General features: G+C 37.5%; 1 protein-coding gene across 1 annotated transcript; it reads right to left on the minus strand.

Moving 5' to 3' along the window:
- Positions 1 to 1,149: 1,149 nt before the first annotated feature.
- Positions 1,150 to 21,343, minus strand: LOC112050690 (uncharacterized). The gene is made up of 13 exons (XM_024089009.2): positions 20,849 to 21,343; positions 19,371 to 19,472; positions 18,276 to 18,400; positions 16,611 to 16,756; positions 14,709 to 14,833; positions 12,680 to 12,786; positions 10,679 to 10,795; positions 9,823 to 9,959; positions 9,358 to 9,466; positions 7,924 to 8,009; positions 6,158 to 6,428; positions 4,541 to 4,631; positions 1,150 to 3,328 (listed from the first exon to the last, which is right to left on the minus strand). The coding sequence occupies exons 1-13, from the start codon at positions 20,996 to 20,998 to the stop codon at positions 2,171 to 2,173; spliced, it is 2,724 nt and encodes a 907-aa protein (XP_023944777.1). The 5' UTR covers positions 20,999 to 21,343; the 3' UTR covers positions 1,150 to 2,170.
- Between the last annotated feature and the right edge of the window lie 400 nt (positions 21,344 to 21,743).

Consider the following 21,743-nt stretch of genomic DNA (forward strand, 5'->3'; position numbering starts at 1 on the left):
CTATTATTGAGGATGACTATGATGATAATGATGTTAATGATGATGCTTATTAATAAATAAAACTTTCTATAATCACTTATGATGTTTATATTTTCCTAAAACAGCAAAATAAATTATTGTTATTATACTTCAAAGTGTGGATTATTTAGATTTTGCTTATTTATAGTACTAAATAATTCTGTAATAAATTTAGGTAAAATCAATTTTAACTTTTTTTTTTTTTAATTTTTTTATTATCACAAATAGTAGTTGTAAAATGTTTCCTTTTCTTGTTACTGTAAAATGTATTTTTTTTCTTATGTAAACTGATTTAATGTAATCGTCAATTTATTTTAATATTACGGAAATGTGCATGCCGTGTCTACCTTCATTTGATTGTGCAGAGCCTTGTGTTTGTGTTTTTTTTAGATTGTATTTGTGTAAATGCTGCGACAGTCACTGGTGGACCAAATAAATAAATATTAAGAATGATTTTTAGTTTGGTTTGATGAAACAAACAGCAGAAAAAAGGTTTGTGGCAACTGAAATTTCAAAAGTGACTGACAAATGGAACCGGAAATAGAAATGTCAGAATTCTACGGAATTAAAAAACAGACTATAGACTTCAGGACATTATTCTAAATACGATTACATGAATTTGCTAAGTGGACTGAATTTTCATACGGCATTAATGATTGGTGGCATAGATTTATAAATTATGCAGGCAGTATATCGCTGTGAACTACTAAAACACTATAATGTCGTCTAATAGCAATGTGTGTTAAGCATCTTGCCAATTATAGGAATTGCTTTAACTAAATAAATTAAAAGCAAAAAACTTGTTTAAAAAAGCTTTTATTTTAATAAATTCTTGAATCACATTATATTTCGTATTTTTTTATGATTTACAAACAAATTATAACTGTAACTCTAAAAATGAAGGACTTTCCATACAAAATTTTAACAACTATTTCATCCCCTTCTATTTATATTTTAGGGTCAAAAAGTACCCTAGTTTTGCTCCAAGGTCCCATTTACCGTTATACCAAAATTCATCTTGATCGGTTCACCCATTTAGCCGTGAAAAGGTAACAGACATACAGACTTACTTTCGCATTTATAACATTAGCATAGATATAGTAGTCAGAAATAGAAATAAAAATACATATCATTAAGAGTACCAGACTGGTACTAAAATTGTTTTATTTATTAATTATTCCACAAAATACATATTGAAATTAAGCCTAAGCATAATGCGAATAAATTAAATATATTAACGATACAGAATCACCAAAAGAAAAATTTTCACTATACACTGTAAAAAATATCTTCCTATCTATCTAGGTATTCTATACAATGCCTAGGCAATGTCTAAACTACTGGTTGCGTTGTGGCAATGTGTGTAATATTATGAATACGATAGTCCACTACATACTCTACATATGCGAATGAGTAGTCTTATGTAAATTTACGAACTACTAGTAGCTATCTTATATTTAATGTAACATATTATCGTGGAGTAACTTACAGGCTATCTGACACTTTTTTTAAATGGTCTTAAATAGTTCATTATCATTCTACTAGATTGAAATAAAAAACATCGTTTTTTTTGAGACGTGTTTACATGCAAGATCAAATTTTCAAATATCTTTTTGACAATACGAACCTAAACGCCTATCGGCCATGATGGTCTATATTTCAACTGTTTCATGCCGTCACATTAACAAATACCTTACAAAAGGAGAGTTTGGCAAAAATATTAGTTAACAATTAGTTTAACGTTCAAGTAATATTGGGGAGTCACAAAATGGATAACAGCATTTTTGCCGTTTGGAAAATTAAAAAAAACTGGAATTCTTAATTAAGTTTTATACGAAATCTTTATTAATTATTAATATCGATATAAATTCTTATTCTATGTACTACACAACACTACACGATTTTATATGAGTCAACTACCCTATTGGTTTGACGTTTAGTATTTCAAGTAACATTGTGACGTCACAAAATAAACGACAGCGTTTTTGACGCTTGGAAAATTAAAAAAAAAAGACTTCTAAATTAAGTTGTATAAGACATCCTTATTAATTAATATCGATATATTTCGGATCCTTATTCTATGTACTACACGTAACTAAGATTTTTTATACGATTATACCCGTTAAGTAGTTGGAAGATTTGAAAAAATAAATTAGTTTTTAGGAGAAACTTTAAAAAAGTTAATAATAGACGTCTGTTTTAAATTATCAGTCAACATCTCACTTTTGATTTTTTTCTTTAGTATCGGTATGACATCTGTATCAGGTCTGACAATGTAATCCTTCAGCGGCTTGTGATCGGCCGGATACTGTAATATGTATTGTTTCAACACTTTAGGACTCTCCTTTTTAACTCTTCTAGACCTTTTAGATTTAGTGATTTTTAAATTTAATTCACTAGATTGGAATCTTATTTTGAGTTTTATATTTCTATTGTTAATCGACAGTTTAGTGTGTTTTCTTTTGTATTTCCTCTTTTTGACACCGTCCTTATGACTTAAACGTTCTTTTTTCACACCACCCTCATCTTTGTCATCTTTACGGACTGAATATCGTTTTTTAGATCTTCTTTTTATTGTATTCTCTTTATTATTCGATTGTCCAGCAGTATCACTTTCTCTGTCATTAGTACGGAGTTTGTATTTATTTTTAAGTTTTCGTACCGTTTTGGTAGTTTTTCTCTTCTTATTGGCAACATCGTGTCTCGATGGTAGTTTTCGTTTTGGCGGTTTTCTTGTATTATTTAAGTCTACCGCTGTACTACCTTTCAGTGGACTTCTTTCATTTGTACTTTCATGTGTACGTTCGAATTTAATATTGATTTTCCTATCCACTTCATTCAGATATTGATTTTTGAAACTCTCCAAATCAATATCGACGTTTTTGTGTAACATATCTTTATTAAGTGGATTCAGTTTGAATAAGCATTTGGTTTCCGATAATTTGTGGTCTTCTGGGGCGCCATTTTCGACCAAATCTATGTTGACAATTTGGTTGTTTTCAGATATTTCCATTGAATCGTTTTGTATGTTGACCTTCTTCAATTTCTTTGGCGTATCGGTTATAGGGAGACTATTGCTTGAGTCTGCGATAAATTCTGGGGGCAATTGAAATGGACTACTAGACGATTCATCCTCTAAGCTTTCAGGTTTTTTAGGTGTCAAATTCGCATTTTCACTTATATATTTTGTTGTGTTTCCCAAAGTTTCAGTGTCTTTTTGGTTTTGTATTGGTATTTCTTCTGGGCAAGGAGTTTTCATATTGGTGTCTGATATATTTTTATGTTCATTAGTTACATCCTCTATAGGTCCCTGTAAGAAATTATTTATTTGAATATCTTTATTGCAACAAACATATAAAAACATACAAAATCTTAGAACTAAGAACCTTATCTCACAGATTAAAAAGATAGACAGAGAGCAGGGAACACGACGGTGTCGTACCCGTCACAAATACAAAATTCAAAAACGAATACATTCTCGAGTCAGTACGACACGAAGCGTCGCATCAGTAACTTTCAATATTATTCAAGAAAAATGGCATTTTATGTTTTGAAATATTTTGAAAACCGTTCACAAAAACTAAAAAAACTCGGGGATTGCCGCGGTAAAGCTATTGCATAGCATTTTGTATCAACGTTTTTTTTTTTTATTCTTTACAAGTTAGCCCTTGATTACAATCTCACCTGATGGTAAGTGATGATGCAGTCCAAGATAGAAGCGGGCTAACTTGTTAGGAGGAGGATGAAAATCCACACCCCTTTCGGTTTCTACACGGCATCGTACCGGAACGCTAAATCGCTTGGCGGTACGTCTTTGCTGGTAGGGTGGTAACTAGCCACGGCCGAAGCCTCCCACCAGCCAGACCTGGACAAATTAAGAAAATCTCAATCTGCGCAGCCGGGGATCGAACCCAGGAGCTCCGTCTTCAAATCCGTCTTCATTTTAAATCCACCGCGCATACCACTGCGCCACGGAGACCGTCAAAACTCTAACTTGTAAAGAATAAAAAAAAAATGTCAAGGAGACGAGTGACGTTTGTTTTTTTTTTTAATGGGTTTCAGCGGCTTCACGACACTGCTTGTAAAGACTCACTCTGTATGATAAAGTATTTGTTTTTAAATTTTGTTATGTGGACGACACCATCGTGTTCAGTGGTAGTTCACTCAGACCAATTATAGAAGGACCTGTATCGCACTCACAGTCACGAACAAAATTGTCTGTCATTTTCTGAGGAAAACGAGCTTAGATTTGGTATATATCTTATACTAAACTAGAAGTTTTTGCCCGTTTTTTACACAATTCAATTGCACAAAAAGGTATTTTTACGGAGCTCTTTAACCGACGAACACGATTACAACTATTTAATATCGATTCTATAGAGACAGTTTTTATAATCGCATTAGATCGTTGATCATATACATTGACAGAAAAGTAAAATCAAGCGAGGCAAGTCCTATACAATAATTGGTCTGAGGTAGTTCAGCTCTATCTGCCTATTTTTAATTAATCTGTAGTTATTACCTCATCATTTCCAATGTCGGTAGAATTCTTCATGTCCATGACGATATTAGGTTCATTTTCTGCATAGTTCAGAATCTCACTTATTATGTCGCTGTAAAAAAAAAAAAATCAGTTTATTCTCACTTTACCAGTGAAATTCATAGACGTTGTAGGGGCACCCCCAGGGGATCATTCAGCCGTCAGTGTCGAATTTAACCTCTATTTGTTTGAGAATTTGACACTCGGCGTGTGAATAATCCCCTGGGGGTGCCCCTACAACGTCTATGAATTCCATTGTAAGATGGGTTGTGTTGACGTACAAATTCTTCAATTTTATAACCGTGATAGCCCAGTGGATATGACCTCTGCCTTTGATTCGGAGGGTGTGGGTTCGAATCCGGTCCGGGGCATGCACCTCCAACTTTTCAGTTGTGTGCATTTTAAGAAATTAAATATCACGCGTCTCAAACGGTGAAGGAAAACATCGTGAGGAAATCTGCATACCAGAGAATTTTCTTAATTCTCTGCGTGTGTGAAGTCTGCCAATCCGCATTGGGCCAGCGTGGTGGACTATTGGCCTAACCCCTCTCATTCTGAGAGGAGATTCGTGCTCAGCAGTGAGCCGAATATGGGTTGATGATGATGAGCCAAAACGCCTGTCGGCCATGACAGTCTATATTTCAACTGTTTCATGACGTCACTATAACAAATCCTTTACAAACATTAAGTAACATTGTGACGTCACAAAAAAGACGACGAAAATTTGAAAAATACATGATTTTAAATTTTATAAATCTGCTAATGAAAAAATTTCATTTTGTATAATTTATAAAAAAAAAGCGGGTTTTTTTTAAATTTTATGTTTTAAGCCCTTTAATATATTTTGTTCTTTTATGATAAATATAATTTGTTTTGCTTATATGACACTCCTCCTCACTCCTGGGTTCGATCCCCGGCTGGGCATATTGAGATTTTCAAAATTCAAAATTCAAAATTCATTTATTTCAAGTAGGCTCAGTTTACAAGCACTTTTGACACGTCAGTTGACTATTTGTAAAGATTCTACCACCGGTTCGGAAGGCAGGTTCTGCTGAGAAGATACCGGCAAGAAACTCAACAGTTGCTCTTTTGAAAAAGTCATACAGTATTATAATTTACAATTGATAACAATTAAATTACAATTTCTTGTAGTTTTATTTCCTGTGTGAAGGTGGAAGCTGATCCAATGGCCTCCATGCACCTTTGTCGTTTAATTAGTCCAGGTCTGGCTGGTGGGAGGCTTCCGCCGTGGCTAGTTACCACCCTACCGGCAAAGACGTACCGCCAAGGGATTTAGCGTTCCGGTACGATGCCGTGTAGAAATCGAAAGGGGTGTGGATTTTCATCATCCTCCTAACAAGTTAGGCCGCTTCCATCTTAGACTGCATGATCACTTACCATAAGGTGAGATTGTAGCCAAAGGCTTGTACAAGAATTAAAAAAAAAAAGTCAAAATTAGGGTAATTGACTCATATCAAAGGACATGTTCTAATTTTGTATGGAGGCTGGGCCTTTGTTCCGAGTGTTTTTTTTTTTTATTCTTTAAGAAAATCTCAATTGACCCAGCTGGGGATCGAACCCAGAACCTTTTTGACTTACCTAATCATTTTCCTTTTAACACACAAAGGCCGGGGTTTGGAAAACTTTTTCCTGATCTGTTCCATCAATGAAGGTTCAAATATAATCTTATCAGCTTCAGTGACTGATATCTTCTCGATGAGACCCTGTTTCAATAGTTTCAACGGTGACAGCAGATCGTTCTCCGGTTGCTTGGGTACGGGGTCTGCGGGTTGTACGGGGTCTGTGTGGTTGGGGTTGGGACGTTTGGGGGTCCTCAGGTTGAGCTCCTCACGACTTCTGGTTGTGTTTGCTGAAATATAATAATAATATCTATACTAATATTATAAAGCTGAAGAGTTTGTTTGTTTGTTTGTTTGTTTGAACGCGCTAATCTCAGGAACTACTGGTCCGATTTGAAAAATTCTTTCAGTGTTAGATAGCCTATTTATCGAGGAAGGCTATAGACTATATATTATCCCGATATTCCCACGGGAACGGGAACCACGCGGGTGAAACCGCGCGGCGTCAGCTAGTAATATTATAATACAATCTTCTATACTTATAATAAATCTGTAGAGAGGTCAATTCTGTACATGAAATATATTTCCAAAATAACTATCAGGGGATGATTAGTGATCGATACTGATGCCAAAAATGCAATCAGTAATTTTGTCTGTCTGTCTGTCTGTATGTTCGTTATAGAAACAAAAACTACTCGATGGATTTTAACAAAACTTGGTACAATTATTCTTCATACTCCTGGGCAGGTTATAGTATACTTTTCATCACGCTACGATCAATAGGAGCAGAGCAGTGAAGGGTAATGTTGGGAAAACGGGAGAAGATACTCCATTTTTACAGCGATACTACTGTAAGGGCCGGATTAAAGAGGTCTAAGTCTAATGTCCTCTATCTTTCAGTGAAAGTACCATTAAAATCGGTTTAGCCGTTCCAGACTTTAATCTTAATGTATACATGCGAAAGGTTATTCGTCACGAAATCTCGAGAACCGTTTGATGTACAAAGCCGAAATTTGGTAGGGAGGTAGTTTATAGTTATTAGGTATTCACTAAGAACAAATTTTGCGACAGGGCCGGATTAAAGACTAAGGACTCTAAGGGCGGACGAACAAAACAGACTCGCGGGTGTCCTCTAGTTATGAAGACATGTACCTTTGCCTTTTCCGTAAATGAATAAATAAAGCTTTTGACGGCCTCCGTGGCGCAGTGGTATGCGCGGTGAATTTACAAGACTGAAGTCCTGGGTTCGATCCCCGGCTAGACTGAGATTTTCTTAATTAGTCCAGGTCTGGCTCAGTGGTGTGCATTTCATAGATGCATAAACGCAATGCTTACCCTGAGGATTCATTATGTGCCAGTTTTGGAGAAGGATTTTTCCATTTTGTGTAATTTGAACCTAATGTGCAGACCCTAGTTAAAAACCTTGTGCACGCCACTGGTCTGGCTAGTTACTAACCAGCAAATACGTAAGCGATTTAGCGTTCCAGTACGATGTCGTGTAGAAACCGAAATGGGTGTGGATTTTCATCTTACAACTAAGTTGGCAACTTCGTTCCTAACACTCCAGATGATCCGCGCGGGCTGGGAGGCGTGTAGCGATGAATGAAAAATCCACGACTGATGCACCTCACTTCCCCGCACGCACGATTTCCCCCCGTCGCCCGCATATCATGGGAGTGTCATCAACGAATTTGCCAAACTAGTCCGCTTCCATTTTAGATTGCATTATCACTTACCATCAGGTGAGATTGTAGTCAAGGGCTAACTTGTAAAGCATAACTTTACCTGATTGGTTTCCATTATTGTCGTCATCTCGTGTACTGACTCCATTGTTTTGTGACGAACAAGATGGGCGCGGTAAACGCGTTAAGCTGAAAATAATTTTTTTTTTTTAATATAAAATAGTTTAAAATACTAAAAAAAAAACGCTTTTAGCACGCACTAAAATATCCATGTCATTTTCAAATAGCCTGTCCACCATCTTGGACGTCCGCCATCTTGGATTTAAGTCGCGTATTTTTTTCGTATTCCTGACAGCAAACCCTTTCATTTGATATTCATATGATGGTGGTGGATTTCAAAAAGCTAGTCCGCCATCTTGGATTTAAGTCGCGTATCTTTTTCGTATTCCTGACAGCAAACCTTTTCATTTGATATCCATATGATGGGAGTGGATTTCAAAAAGCCAGTCCGCCATCTTTGATGTCTGCCATCTTGGATTTAAGTCGCGTATTTTTTTCGTATTTCTGACAGCAAACCCTTTCATTTGATATCCATATCAGAGGGGTGAATTTCAAATAGCCTGACCACCATCTTGGACGTCCGCTATCTTGGATTTAAGTCGCGTATGTCCGAAACGGCTTGACCGAGTTTGATGAAATTTTTTGTGTTTATCCGGTATCTATGAGAATAGGCCAACCCCTAAATCCTAGGGGTAGGGTGGGGGGTAGAGTTGGGTAGGGGTAGTTGAAAGTTTACATCGAGTTTAACGCGGACGAAGTCGCGGGCGTCCGCTAGTAAATATATATAAGGCCAAATGAAAAATACATAAATTTACTTAGATACGCAAAAAAATACAAGTTAGCCCTTGACTACAATCTCACCTGATGGTAAGTGATGATGTAGTCTAAGATGGAAGCGGACTAACTTGTTAGAAGGAGGATGAAAATCCACACCCCTTTCGGTTTCTACACGGCATCGTACCGTAACGCCAAATCGCTTGGCGGTACGTCTTTGCCGGTAGGGTGGTAACTAGCCACAGCCGAAGCCTCCCACCAGCCAGACCTGGACAAATTAAGAAAATCTCAGTCTGCCCAGCCGGGGATCGAACCCAGGACCTCCGTCTTGTATATCCACCGCGCATACCACTGCGCCACGGAGGCCGTCGAACGTCGTATTATATATTGGATAGAAGCAGGCGTTACTTTGCGGAAGTTCATCATGATTAATGATTTATTTATTTTGCTATCATCCGCGAAAAGTCGACGAACCCATGCGACAACGTCACCCAGGTCCGACAAAATACTCTCTACGTACGTTTCACCCCGAAACCGGAGCATCCTCAGGAGATGTTGACTCTACAACGTGCAATTGCAAAAAAAAAAAAACTTAAGTTTAGTTAAAGCCGAGTCGGCGATTTCGCCGATTAGTCGGCTTTACCGACTAGTCGGCGCATCACCAATAAATACATATAATATTATTATTATTACAACAACTTACTCAGCAAGTAGGACGTGTCTCGGTTTAGTCCGCCTTATGGACATCCTACACGGCATGAAGCCTCCTGATCTTGTTTGCTGTGTGTCTTGACTGTGCCTTGGAAGCGATACTGGAAACAATCAAAATTCATTTATTTCAAGTAGGCCTCCGTGGCGCAGTGGTATGCGCGGTGGATATACAAGACGGAGGTCCTGGGTTCGATCCCCGGCTGGGCAGATTGAGATTTTCTTAATTTGTCCAGGTCCGGCTTGTGGGAGGCTTCGGCCGTGGCTAGTTACCACCCTACCGGCGAAGACGTACCGCCAAGCGATTTAGCGTTCCGGTACGATGCCGTGTAGAAACCGAAAAGGGGTGTGGATTTTCATCATCCTCCTCGTAACAAGCTAGCCCGCTTTCATCTTAGACTGCATCATCACTTACCATCAGGTGAGATTGAGAAAAAAAAAAAAAAATTACGAGTCTCACCGGAGTCGATGACCGCCAGGCGCGGCGGGTCCGGCGCGGCGGGGGTGCACACCGCGCACACGTGGTGCTCCGCTGTGGTGCACCCCGCGTGCACCCCCGGGCTCCCGCAAAGCACGCACAGCTTTACGTCCCATATACTGGAAAAGAAGGTAGAAAATAGTTTTTTTAGCCCTTGTCAAGTAATGTGGGCTATTGTAGTACGAGTGATTTTTGTGCAATAAGGTGAAGCCAAATCTATACTAATATTATAAAGCTGAAGAGTTTGTTTGATTGTTTGAACGCGCTAATCTCAGGAACTACTGGTCCGATTTGAAAAATACTTTCAGTGATAGATAGCCCATTTATCGAGAAAGGCTATAGGCTATATTACATTTTCAAAAAAATTAGGGATCCTTCCTGAAATTCCAATAATGTAACCCAAGGTGTACAAAAGTTTTGTTTACACGGCGTGCGCTGCAAAAACTATTGATGTTAGAATAATAATAACTTTGCAGAACACATGATTTTCTACAAAAAGCTTCAAAAACTCAACGGTAAAGCGGTCGGACTCATCACCGAGGGGTGGTGGTTCGATCCCCGCCTTGTTGGTCTATTGTCCCCACTCCTAACACAGTCTTTGTCGACTAGTTGGAGGGTTAATATTGGGCATATTATAAAAAAAGGCAAATATTAAAAAAAAAATCTATACTAATATCATAAACCTGAAGAGATTTTTTGTACGCGCTAATCTCAGGAACTACTGGTCCGATTTGAAAAATTCTTCCAGTGTTAGATAGCCCATTTATCGAGGAAGGCTACAGGCTATATGTTACCCCCGTATTCCTACGGGGACGGGAACCACGCGGGGCAAACTTACCCAGAGTTGGCATCGTAGTTCCGTCCATTAGGGCACTTGCATACTTCGGCGAGACACTCCACGCGCCGTTCGTACATACCAGAGAAGGCGTTCTGTTCTAGCTCCCATGCCGCGTCTCTGGACAAGTTATACGTTATTTGTGATTATAAAAAAAAAAAAACTTAACATTAACACGGCCTATTTACAAAACGGAGGTCCTGGGTTCGATCCCCGGCTGGGCAGATTGAGATTTTCTTAATTGGTCCAGGTCTGGCTGGATTTTCTTAATTGGAGGCTTCGGCCATGGCTAGTTACCACCCTACCGGCAAAGACGTACCGCCAAGCGATTTAGCGTTCCGGTACGATGCCGTGTACAAACCGAAAGGGGTGTGTGATTTTATTCCTCCTCCTTACAAGTTAGCCCGCTTCCATCTAAGACTACATCATCACTTACCGTCAGGTGAGATTGTAGTCAAGGGCTAACTTGTAAACAATAAAAAAAAAAAACAAAATACAAAAAATAAATCACACTACAAATAAGATCTGCGATCAAATCCATAGATGCTGTAACACACAGCCAAAAATCAAAATGAAAATGGGCTGGGCACTCAGACCAATTATAGAAGGACCTGTATCGTACTCATAGTCACGAACAAAATTGTCTGTCATCTTCTGAAGAAAACGATATATATATCTTATACTAAACTAGAAGTTTTTGCCCGTTTTTTACACAATTCAATTACACAAAAAGGTATTTTTACGGAGCTCTTTAACCGACGAACACGATTACAACTATTGAACGTCGATACTATAGAGACAGTTTATAATCGTATTAGATCGTTGATCATATACTTTGACAGAAAAGTAACGTCTAGCGAGGCAGGTCCTATACAATAATTGGTCTGAGGCTGGGCATATAGCCAGAAAAGACAAAAGATGGACAAAACCGTGACATCATGGAAAGGTCCAGCGGGCAATCGCTACAGAGGTAGACCATACTCTAGATGGGACGATGATATTAAAAAAATGCAGGCCCATAATGGCTACAAATCGCTAATGACCGGGAAAAGTGGAAATCCTTGGAGAAGGCCTTTACCTGAGGGGGATTCTATCAATATATATATATATATATATACATATATACACATATAAATTATAAAAAAATAGTTACTTACATACTATTTTTTTCTAAAAAGTAGATAATTGTCACAAAATTGTATATTAGTACTGGGATAAAAAATCTTTTTTATTTTTTATTTGTCATTATTAACCCCTATTCGGCTCACTGCTGAGCACGAGTCTCTCAGAATGAGGTTAGGGTAATAGTCCACCACGCTGGCCCAATGCGGATTGGCAGACTTCACACACGCAGAGAATTAAGAAAATGGGGATGATGACTAGGTTTGAATATATTGATTTTTGCAAAATAAGTAAGATTTATAAAATTTCAAAATCTATACTAAAACTCTTTTATCGTAATTACATGAAAATTCATACAGTTTTAGCTTCCTTACATTAAATGTGACATTTATTAATACATGAACTATAAACATAAACGCACAAATAATAAAGATATTAGTAATTTTGTTTGAACGCACATACAAATCTAACGATCATTAATTGCCAAGACGTCATTAGTTCGTACCATATTGTATGGGGCGTTTTTCAGGGATCCGCGGCAGCGCCGCAAATCTGACCCTATAAATCCCTGTAGTTCCGAAAGTAATGATCGCAGATACCCTGTTACTTTTACAAAATTGCTTTACTATTAGTATACTCTTAATTTATATACAATTTAAAAAACTGTCATCATCCATCTATTATGATAATTCTCTGGTATGCAGGTTTCCTCACGATGTTTTCCTTCACCGTTTGAGACACGTGATATTTAACTTCTTAAAATGCACACAACTGAAAAGTTAGAAATGCATGCACCGGACAGGATTCGAACCCACACCCTCCGGAATCGGAGGCAGGGGTCATATCCACTGAGCTATCACGGCTATAAGGCTATAAACTTACCTGTCAGGTATATAATATCCCTGAGAGTGCACCACCGCTGTAAAGGTGACTTTATCGTTACAGAGTGGACACTTCAGGTAATGTACGCCTGCACTTAAAGCCATGCGCTGAAAAAAAAAATTAACATTTTTTTTGACGGCCTCCGTGGCGCAGTGGTATGCGCGGTGGATTTACAAGACGGAGGTCCTGGGTTCCTTCCCCGGCTGAGCAATTTTTTTTTTAATTTGTCCAGGTCTGGCTGGTGGGAGGCTTCGGCTGTCGCTAGTTACCATCTTACCGGCAAAGACGTACCGCCAAGCGATTTAGCGTTCCGGTACGATGCCGTGTAGAAACCGAAAGGAGTGTGGATTTTCATCCTCCTCCTAACAAGTTAGCCCGCTTCCATCTTAGACTTTTGATGTGATTGTAGTCAAGGGCTAACTTGCCCTTGACTACAATCTCACCTGATGGTAAGTGATGATGCAATCAGTGTGCACTTCATATATGGATCAAAGTTCTGCATACCCTAATAGATGTTTTTCTTAATACTTATTATACAAAAATATTCCCTAAGATTTCTTACTAGTGCATACCCTGATCGACAACCCTGTGCACGCAACTGGATGCAATTTAAGATGGAAGCGGGCTAACTTGTTAGGAATAGGACATCAATCTCCTATTTAAAAGTGGATGCACAATCGGCGACCAAAAAACGTCTCCACTCAATGAGTGCCAAACACAACCTCTTGGCACTCAATTCAAGTAGTCGCATTTGCAAATTCAACGTTAAATTGAATCCTTAAGGTTGAATTTACTTTGAATTTGGGATTTTATTGAATACTAGCTGACACCGCGCGGTTTTACCCGCGTGGATCCCGTTCCCATAAAAATACGGGAATAATATATAGCCTTCCTCGATAAATGGGCTATCTAACACTGAAAGAATTTTTCAAATCGGACCAGTAGTTCCTGAGATTATTGCGTTTAATCAAAAAAACAAACAAACAAACTCTTCAGCTTTATAATATTAGTATAGATTGGACTATATTTAAATGTCTTTATGTATAATTTTCATTACCAATAATTCTAAAACTGTCAAAGCAAAATTGGCCAGTTTTTTAGTGAAATTTTCTACATGATTGTGCGTCCTTTTATTGTAAGAGGTCAATGGAGAAGGATGAAAATCCACATCCCTTTCGGTTTCTACACGACATCGTACCGGAACGCTAAATCGCTTGGCTGTAAGTCTTTGCCGATAGGGTGGTTACTAGCCACGGCCGAAGCCTCCCAGTCAGACCTGGACCAATTAAAAAACCTCAATCGATTCAGCCGGGGATCAAACCCAGGACATTCGTCTTGTAAATCCACCGCGCATACCACTGCGCCATGGAGGCCGTGTTCTTAGACATGTTTGATGCAAATCGGTTTAGCCGTTTAGTTGTGGGGGGTGAAAGTGGGGAAGAACAACCGAATGTGTGCAAATATACTCGAGTGGGGTCTCAAATGAAAGCGCACTGAAAGAGAATATTGATGACTTGATCGAGAGTGTGATTAATAATTTTATGACTATCGGGGATTGTGCAAAATTTTCAATTTTATTTATTCAAGGTTGTGCCATATATAAAATTAAGTTGTTAAGTAAATATGATAAGTTGTTTTTATTATTTTTTTTTTAAAAGAATATATATTGTAAACTTTCTTGATTTTGACATTTTAATTATTTTATTATTATTGTAAATTTTTGGTAAATTATTTTAGATTGTAGGTTAATCTTTTACTTTAAGTTTTTAACCGGACTCTGCAGTGCTGTGAATGACTGTAAAAGATGGCTGCAGTAGTCCAAGAATTTTGTAACTCACTTATATATAATGCTGTCATTGTTGCCATTACAAATAAATAAATAAATTATAATTAATAAATATATTACGTATTAAATTTAGATTTATTATTCAATTATTATTTGTATATCTGTGTATTTTAAATGGGTGTAAAACCTGAAATAAAGAATTATTATTATGATTAAGGAACCCTAAAAACGAAAAAGAAATACCTGTAGGCAAGGCCTGTGGAACCAAGCGTCTCTGGCACAACATGGGGGCCAAAACGTTTTAGCCGATGGGAAAGCTTCCACTGCCTCATAGCATATAACACACACCGGCTCCTCCTCTGCGTTTTCTGAAAATGTTTTCCCATCATTTTCCTAACAGAACATAGAACGCTTAAGCTAACGCTTTAGCATTAAAAAGTCTAAAGTAAAAATTCATAAATTTCAACTAATTGAAATTAATGAATTATATATAGAATAGGCTTAGTTTACAAGTACTTTTGAAAGGTCAAGATTATGTCATAATTTAATTTAATCTAATGGTGGTAATAATAGTCGAAAACTTAAAACTAAAGTTACGGGGGTTCCAAACGCGCCTTGGTCCGAGAAGAGCCCACAACAAACTCAAATTAGAAAGACCAAGGTAGCGGGGTCCGCTTATCTTCATATATATGAAGACGTTTTTGGAGTTTACTCTTTAAAACATTTGCTGCGGCACTGATTTTTCTGCACTGGTGCATTACGAGGTTTTTTGACCTCGTACTAAAACTTTATGTGGTGTGGTAAAAGGTCCGTCGACCTCGTAACCCTTGAAGATAGACTTAAAACTTTATGTGGTGTGGTACGAGGTCCGTCGACCTCGTAACCCTTGAAGCTAGACGTACGAGGTCAATTGACCTCGTACTAAAAGTTTATGTGGTGTGGTACGAGGTCCGTCGACCTCGTAACCCTTGAAGCTAGACTTACGAGGTCAATTGACCTCGTTCCGCAGCGAACGTGTTAAGAATCGATTTTTCATACATAGCCCCGGTATGAAAAAAATATAGGCAGTAAAATTCGATGAACGAATGACAGCGTTATGTTTTTTGTGCGCAACCTATTCTGCGCACCTTTTACCGTGCCAGCGGCCTGCTGCTCCTCGGTTGCGCACCTTTCACTTTTCAGACGTAGGTATTGAGACGTACACAGTGTATGCTGCGGGACAACATACACTATTTAGACAGTCGATCTGATAGAGTAAACTCCATTCGTGCGTCGGAGATGACACACTTTTTTTAACACACTAATATTATAAAGGCAAAAGTTTGTGTGTAAGTGTGTAAGTATGTTTGTTCCTCTTTTACGCTGCCGCTACTGAAGCGATTTGGCTGAAATTTGGAATGGAAATAGATTTTACTCTGGATTAACACATAGGCTACTTTTCATCCCAGAAAAATCCATGGTTCCCGCGGGATTTGTGAAAAACTGAATTCCAGTTATAGTTCTCCTAGTTAGTTATAGAACATTTTTATCTTTTAATGTTAATATAGGTACGCTGTTGATTACAAATAAATCTAAAATATAAATAAATTAAATTAAATTAAAAAAAAAATGTTAATCAGCCGCGCTCGAGTAACTGCAAGAATCTTCGGCTCCTCAAAAAAAAAAAAAGTTCTTGCTTCTTTATTATCTTTTAGATTATTTTCCCTATTGTCTCAACCATTTATAATAGAATTTTATTCCAAAGATGTAACATATTAGTACATTATTTTCAAACATAGCAGTAATATTGTGATTGGAACCATCCTCAGACCAATTGTAGAAGGACCTGTATCGCACTCATAGTCACGAACAAAATTGTCTGTCATTTTCTGAGGAAAACGAGCTTAGATTTGGTATATATCTTATACTAAACTAGAAGTTTTTGCCCGTTTTTTACACAATTCAAAGCTCTTTAACCGGCGAAAACGATTACAACTATTTAACATCGATTCTATAGATACAGTTTTTATAATCGGTTTAGATCGTTGATCATATACTTTGACAGAAAAATAACGTCTAGCGAAGCAGGTCCTATACAATAATTAGTCTGAGGAACCATCCCATTAATTCGTCTTTGCTCCTGTACTATAAACTTTCATTATTTACCTGTATCAGTTGTGCTTTCACCAACTTTTTTCTTCTGCAAACATTTCCCTTTGTTTTTCTTCTTCATTTTTGATAGTCTGGCCTTGACTATGTCCATTATGGCGGGGCTGATTATCTGTTTCGGCGCATGCTTCTCGCAGAATGATCTGAAAAAATCAAAATATCCTGTTTTTAGGGGCTGTATTTGAAAAGGAATTGTATTTGTATAAGAAATTAAATATCACGTGTCTCAATCGGTGAAGGAAAACATCGTGAGGAAACCTGCATACCAGAGAATTTTCTTAATTCTCTGCGTGTGTGAGCTCTGTCAATCCGCATTGGGCGAGCGTGGTGGACTATTGGCCTAAACCCTCTCATTCTGAGGAGACTCGAGTTCAGCAGTGAGCCGAATATGGGTTGATGACGACGATTTGAAAAGGATTATAGTACACTAGCTGTCGCCGCGCGGATTCACCCGCGTGGTTCCCGTTCCCGTAGCATATTCAAAATGGAAATTTTTGTCTCCAAAAAAGCGCAAAGTCTTGGAACAAACAAATCTACCACACAAAAAATATTAACAAAATCTCAAATCGCCCAGCCGAAGATCGAACTCAGGACCTTTGTTTTCTAAATCTACTGCGCTACGGAGGCTGTCAAAATATCGAGTGAAAACTGCTACTTCTGCGGCGAGGAGGACACCCCGAGACATGCGATCTTCGAGTGTACGGGCTGCGCTGATCTCTAAGAACAGAGGCCGAGGGGCCAAAGCAGAGTAGGAGGAATGGAGGAAGTACTCACAGATGCTCAGGGCTATTATGATTATTTTGCGTACTTTCACAGCGTAATGTCTTACGGTATTTTATTGTGGGGCAAGGCTGCCGATATACAATCTATATTTGTACTTCAAAAAAGAGCAATTCGAGCAATATATCAATTAAAATCACGCGAGTCCCTTCGTCAAAAGTTTAAAGAAATAGGTATACTAACAGTAGCCTGTCAATATATATATAACAGTATACTCTATGTAAGACAAAATATTAATTTGTACAAACGAAAAGGAGATTTAAACCCACGTCTTACTAGACACGGGCATAAGTTAGTTATTTCTGCATATTGTCTCCAAAGAGTAAAAAAATCTTTTGTAGGTTTGGGTGTACTCTTCTATAACAAGATCCCCAAGACTGTGATGGACCTGCCAATGCATAGCTTTAAGCAATGTGTTAAAAAACATTTACTTAGTCGAGGTTACTACAACATTGATGAGTTCCTTAGAGATAAAAGCGCTTGGAGGCCGTTGGATCAGCTTCCACCTTCACACAGGAAATAAAACTATAATAAATTGTATTTGTTATCAATTGTAAATTATAATACTGTATGACTTTTTCAAAAGAGCAACTGTTGAGTTTCTTGCCGGTATCTTCTCAGCAGAATCTGCCTTCCGAACCGGTGGTAGAATCTTTACAAATAGTCGACTGACGTGTCAAAAGTGCTTGTAAACTGAGCCCACTTGAAATAAATGATTTTTGATTTCATTTGATTTGATTTGAGAGAGGAAAGAGAACAGACTGAAACGATAGAGAGAGAAAGAAATGATAAATAGAAAGTGAATACGATGAAATGCATAGCGGTTCCGTACTGACCGGTAGAAAAGGAAACAAAAAAGTCTATTAGTGAGATCCCACTTACTTATAGTTCCCGTAGTACAGCGAGACGGCGTGCCTCTCCCTGCCGCAGGGCAGGTGGAACTGCTTCTTGCACTTCGCTACACTGCAACCCAATGTCGCACCCTCTTGACCGCAGTACGAGCATTTCTAAAAATCATTTTCCACTTTAAGTCATACTAGCTAACCACGCTATCACCATAGTAGGGATGATGACAGTTTTTTAAATCCTACTAATATTATAAATGCAAAAGTTTGTATGGATGTTTGGATGTTTGTTACTCTATAACGCCGCTACTACTGAAGCGATTTAGCTGATATTTGGAATGGAAATAGATTTTACTCTGGATACACATAGGCTACTTTTTATTCCGAATAAATCCATGGTTACCCGAGATTTGCGAAAACTGATGATTTTGATGATATGAACTCTTTCACGCCTCAACTACTGAACCGAATTAGCTGAAATTTGGTATTAAGATATATTATAGCCTGGATTAACACATAGACTACTTTTTATCACGGAAAAATCCATGGTTCCCGAGGGATTTGTGAAAAACTAAATTCCATGCGGAAGAAGTCGCAGGCGTCCGCTAGTTGTATATAAATTAGGAGTATGCTAATAGTAAAGCAATTTTGTAAAAGTAACAGGGTATCTGCGATCATTACTTCTGGAGCTACAGGGATTTAAAGGGTCAGATTTGCAACACTGCCACGGATCCCTGAAAAACGCCCCATACAAAATGAAACAAAATTAGTATTATTAAAATTAGTAATATCATTGTTATTTGTGCGTTTATGTTTATAGTTCATTTATTGAAAAATGTCACATTTAAAGTAAGGGAGCTAAAACTGTATAAATTTTCATCTAATTACGATAAAAAAATTTAATACATTTTTAAATTTTTTAATCTTATTTATTTTGCAAATATCCAGACAATCTTTGCTTTTTATGTATAAATTAGTTAACATTGACCTTATTTACCCGAATGTATCATAAAAATTAATATATTCAAACCTAGTCATCATCATTGTGGTTACATTTTGGGTTATTAACACTGTTAAAATTATAAAAGAGGACAAATGGAAGAGTGAATTATAATAATGTATAGATACTTACATGCTTCTTACTTCTCTTAACCTCTGCCATAATATCTGGGTACATGAATCCAAATAGGCCTTCATAATCCTGACCCTTCTGTATAAGGCAACAGGACAGTAACTGAAATAACATCAAATCATTATCAACAGTAACTGAAATAACATCGAATCATTATCAACAGTAACTGAAATAACATCAAACTATTATCACCAACAGTAACTGAAATAACATCAAACTATTATCATCAACAGTAACTGAAATAACATCAAACTATTATCACCAACAGTAACTGAAATAACATCAAACTATTATCACCAACAGTAACTGAAATAACATCAAACTATTATCACCAACAGTAACTGAAATAACATCAAACTATTATCACCAACAGTAACTGAAATAACATCAAATCATTATCATCAACAGTAACTGAAATAACATCAAATCATTATCATCAACAGTAACTGAAATAACATCAAATCATTATCATCAACAGTAACTGAAATAACATCAAATCATTATCATCAACAGTAACTGAAATGACATCAAATCATTATCATCAACAGTAACTGAAATAACATCAAATCATTATCATCAACAGTAACTGACATAACATCAAATCATTATCATCAACAGTAACTGACATAACATCAAATCATTATCATCAACAGTAACTGAAATAACATCAAATCATTATCATCGGATGGCCCCGTAGCACAGTGGGTTCGATTCCCACTACTGGAAAGTATTTGTGTGATGTGCATGGATGTTTTCCAGTGTCTCAGTGTTTTTATACATTGCACAGGGTGCTCGGGTATTTCCCATAACTTCAAGGTGTTGAAAAGTCCAAGTATAGGAGCAGAACTGCATAATAATTTTTTTTTTAAATTTCCAATAATCTTCCAAGGATTTGTAGAAACAAAATCAGTCGCCACACTGGTGACTAAAATATTATAGATAGGTTATGTCGCTGAAAAATCACCACAAATAGTGATCTGAATTTGGCACCACATAGCGTACATATGCACAATTTTGTCTTTAATTCCATTATATATTTATATATATATATATATATATATATATATATATATATAGTTTTCTCGCTTCCTGAACACACAACTCGACAATGTAGACAATATTTATGTAAATAACGTTTGTTGTTTAATTAACAACTTTACTTAAATTAAATCAAATAAAATTATACACATTTGTCTCAAGGTGCTGGAATGGCGACCTCGCACCAGAAAACGCAGTGTTGGTCAACCCCCACTAGGCGGAGCGAGGATATCAAGCGGGTTGCAGGGAACCGCTGGATGCTGGTGGCTCAAGACTGTTGTGCTTGGTCCATGCAAGAGGCGTACGTCCAGCAGTGGACGTCTATCGGCCGATTAGGTAAGTTATACACATTTGTCCGCTTCAGTTTTAATGCGCTAGTGTCTATCTCTAGTATATATTAACATTGGTATAGGTTATAAGATTTAATATTTTCCACTTACAGCACAAAAATAATGGCAGTGAATATCCCCGATGCTGTACAACTTGCCGTATATGGATTCGTCATCGAAGTTTCTTTTGCAAAACGCACACGGCTCACCTTTATCCGCTAAAATAGCTAGATGTTTAGTATTCGCTATTCTAGCAGCCATTGTAACAGTAATTATTTAAACATTTGTATACGAATTACGATAACTCATTCATGGTAATGATAGCTGGTTGGCTGCATGGTTACCGACAGGGCAGGGCAATCAATACTTATTATATTTTAAACTAATGGCTACTATAACAAACTACAAATACAACACAGAAAGAAGGAATAATTTAATTAGTTATATTTCTATGTTATTGGGAGTTTTCACTATATTCTTATTTCGTAATCAAATCAAAGTTCTGCTTCATTTTCACTCGACTGTTTCTACTTTCTGTCAAAAAATCAATAACAAAAATACAATGGTCGCGTTTGGGCTTTGGCGGGAAATATTCCACAGATCACTATAGACTAGGAAATATTCCTTGGTAGGAATGGTAGGAGCCAAAGAATACGTTTAGGAATCCAAAACCATGTAATGGCAGCTGTACACACTCGACGAGACACCCCGAGACCGGCCGAGAGCGAGTATGTACATGGTGCTCTCGTCTCGTCTCGCACTCTCGTTCTCGCCTCGGTGTGTCTCGGCCGCTTGTCGGTTTTTTGCGCCCGAGTCAAAGGGTCTCGTGAAGTCTCGTGAAGGAAAACGAGAACGAGCATGTACACACTCGTTTATTCAGTTGCCCGCTGACAGTGGTTATGAGTAGACGTGTTTCGCTATGTGGTCTAACGAGCGCGAATTAGAATTTTTGGAGTGTTATCAAGGAGAAGCCGTTTTATGGAACTCAAAAGATGTAAAACACAAG

The sequence above is a fragment of the Bicyclus anynana genome, chromosome 27, assembly GCF_947172395.1.
Source record: "Bicyclus anynana chromosome 27, ilBicAnyn1.1, whole genome shotgun sequence".
NCBI classification, from domain to species: Eukaryota; Metazoa; Arthropoda; class Insecta; order Lepidoptera; family Nymphalidae; genus Bicyclus; species Bicyclus anynana.